Source organism: Sinocyclocheilus rhinocerous, unplaced genomic scaffold (assembly GCF_001515625.1).
Source record: "Sinocyclocheilus rhinocerous isolate Xijiao unplaced genomic scaffold, SAMN03320098_v1.1 scaffold45169, whole genome shotgun sequence".
Classification (NCBI taxonomy): domain Eukaryota; kingdom Metazoa; phylum Chordata; class Actinopteri; order Cypriniformes; family Cyprinidae; genus Sinocyclocheilus; species Sinocyclocheilus rhinocerous.
This window is the reverse complement of record NW_015635955.1, coordinates 1-2,594: the sequence shown is the minus strand read 5'-3', so window position 1 is coordinate 2,594 and position 2,594 is coordinate 1. Positions and strand designations below refer to the sequence as shown.

The following is a 2,594-nucleotide window of genomic DNA, read 5'->3' as shown; positions in this document are numbered from 1 at the left end:
AAAAAACACATACAATGATCATATAACAATTTTACAAAAGAAACAAAACCACCAAATTACAGAAAAGAAAACCCACAAACTAACACAAATATGAGGGTCTGGAAAACACCGGCACAGACGACATGGAACACAAAACAGACGAGTGAGTGTTCCTTCTATTCTTGATTGCAGAACAACGTCGACTCCCTACAACCACACTGGAAACACAAAATTGGGCAGAGAAGGAAGACCCCAAATACCTTTAGAAAAGAACAAAATCATTAACCACCACACTAATGTCCAATTCTGTCCCCTCCTCCAATGAGAGCCAAACTTACCCAGCGACAACCACAGTCTAGCACGCTGAACAATCACGCTTCTTTAATGTTTGGATATGTTTGACTCCCGAAGTCTCTGGCTAGCTGCGTTGCATATGCCTAAAACATGCTGAAATAATATCCACGCTCTAAGGCAATAATACAACACACACAAAAAAAACAATCGCCAGTGGGTTACTAGTGGGAGGAACAACCCATGGGATAAGTGATGCGCCCCGATAGCAATGCATAAAGACTATTTGTACATTCATTCAAACATAGAAGGGATTTTAAATAGAATAGGGAAAGTAGTACCTGGTCACACTTAGATCAGCGTACAGCCATATACCTGCAGGCGCCCTTGCCCCTGGAATACGATCTGTTCGTTTCACAGGACAGACATACAGACTTTATAATGTTTTTACAAATGAGAACTAACAAATGAGGATAATGAGGAGGTTTTGACAGATTTAGCTCACTTCTGGGTACAAATGTGTGCCTAAAATATGGTTTGTAATACACACAGACACACACAGTAGACTAACCAAAAAGTACCATTGTTTGGCCACGTACCATAGTAGTATCATGCTATTCTTTGATGAATCAGTCATGGTATAAATCTCAATGCATAGAGTATCTGATATCATTACAGTACCATAATATTTATTAAACTTCAGATGTGAGACGTTTGTCTTAATATTTCCTCCACAGACCGCCCTGTCATTAAAGTTAATGCTATGGTTGGAGAAGCAGCAGCTCTTCCCTGCATGTGTCCTCCTGACTGGCCTCCGTATCTGGTCTGGCAGAAGTCCATCGGTGATCAGGCACTCGTGGTTAATTACTACAAAGATGACGACCAAGAAGACAACCAAATGGCACTCGAGTACAGGAACAGAACAGAGCTGAGGCTGACAGGAAACTGTTCTCTTGTGATTCATAGTGTGTGTCCATCAGACCAGGGACTGTACATCTGTTACTATAAGAAAAAACCTTTAAGGCATGAAAAAATCTATCTGGAGGTCACAGGTCAGTATCAGCATTTATTTCGCGTTGTACTTGCATATCACATACTCATATTATGAAGGGAAAGTGTATTTTATATGCTTTTATATGCCATTTTTGTGTTCACTTGTTCATTTTAATGGTCCTGTGGTGTAAAATCAAAATATGTAGCCTTTAAAATGATTTAATCTGCATACAAAAAGTGGTTTAAAATAAAATAAATGGAGCATAACATCAACATGTATTTTGTGTCAACTACCTGTTTATAAAATTATGGTTTATAACTTTGCATATTTTTGTTCTTCACATATTCAAACTTATCAAAATAATTTTACATATAAAGTGAACCTCAACATAAACACCAAGATGAAAAGCCAAACATATTGTTTTTAAGTTATTTAATTTGATTAAATCAATAAATATGTTACCATTGATTCTTAATTCAGCACTATGGAAGCTTATTTCCACAATGAAGTAAAAAGAAAAAAAAATATTGTAACTTTTTTTTCTTGCAGTTGCATGTTTATATCTCTCAATTCTGAATTTATATTTTACAATTCTGACATTATATCTCGTAATTCTGACTTTATAATCTCTCAACTCTGAGTTTATATCTCACAATTCTGAGTCTATACAAAAGTCAGAATTGCGAGACCAAGTGAGAATTAAGATATAAGTCTGAACTGTGAAATAAAAAGCGATTACCTTTTTTAAAATTCTGTGGCAGAAATAAATACTACACAACTTTTGCAAGACTTTTACATGTAGAATATACAATAAACTCATTCAGAATTTTAAAACTAAATGTGAGCTCTCTGAACGCTTGTGTGAGAAATAAGGAGATCCTTCTTTTTCTTTTACTTACACAATTGACTTCACAATGCTTATTTTATCTGTGTTTATCTGTCTGTTCCCTGGGAACTGGAGCCATTGTTTTGCTGTAGACCTTAAGGTCATATTTTATCTCATTGCTACCATACTGAGTATATGTCAGGTTACAGAGTTTGCATCCAAAAGAAAGCTTTCTATTGAGACTTAAGACCACAAACACCATTTCACTATTCCACACAAATATACAATGAACTTCTATTGTTCTTGTAGCACAACAAGTACAAGGAAAAGAGTCAGAAGAACCTCAGAGCGTCCAGAGCAACATTGTGATTTCTTCAGTCTGCGGGTTTCTCGTCATTTTGATCACAATTGCTGCAGCATATGTGGGAATTACTTGCAGAAACAGACATCAGATCAGAAGTAAGTCCATTTTTTCCCCTTGTGACCTAAATGTGCTCATTGCAA

The 2,594-nt window shown here is 36.2% G+C and overlaps 1 protein-coding gene across 1 annotated transcript; it reads left to right on the top strand.

Annotated features, from left to right (window-relative positions):
- Window positions 1-1,003: 1,003 nt before the first annotated feature.
- LOC107747497 (myelin-oligodendrocyte glycoprotein-like) lies at window positions 1,004-2,549 on the top strand (the record flags this gene model as incomplete). Its single annotated transcript, XM_016562034.1, has 2 exons — window positions 1,004-1,322; window positions 2,400-2,549. Coding segments are annotated over exons 1-2 (439 nt in total), but the record flags the coding sequence as incomplete, so codon positions are not given.
- Window positions 2,550-2,594: the final 45 nt, after the last annotated feature.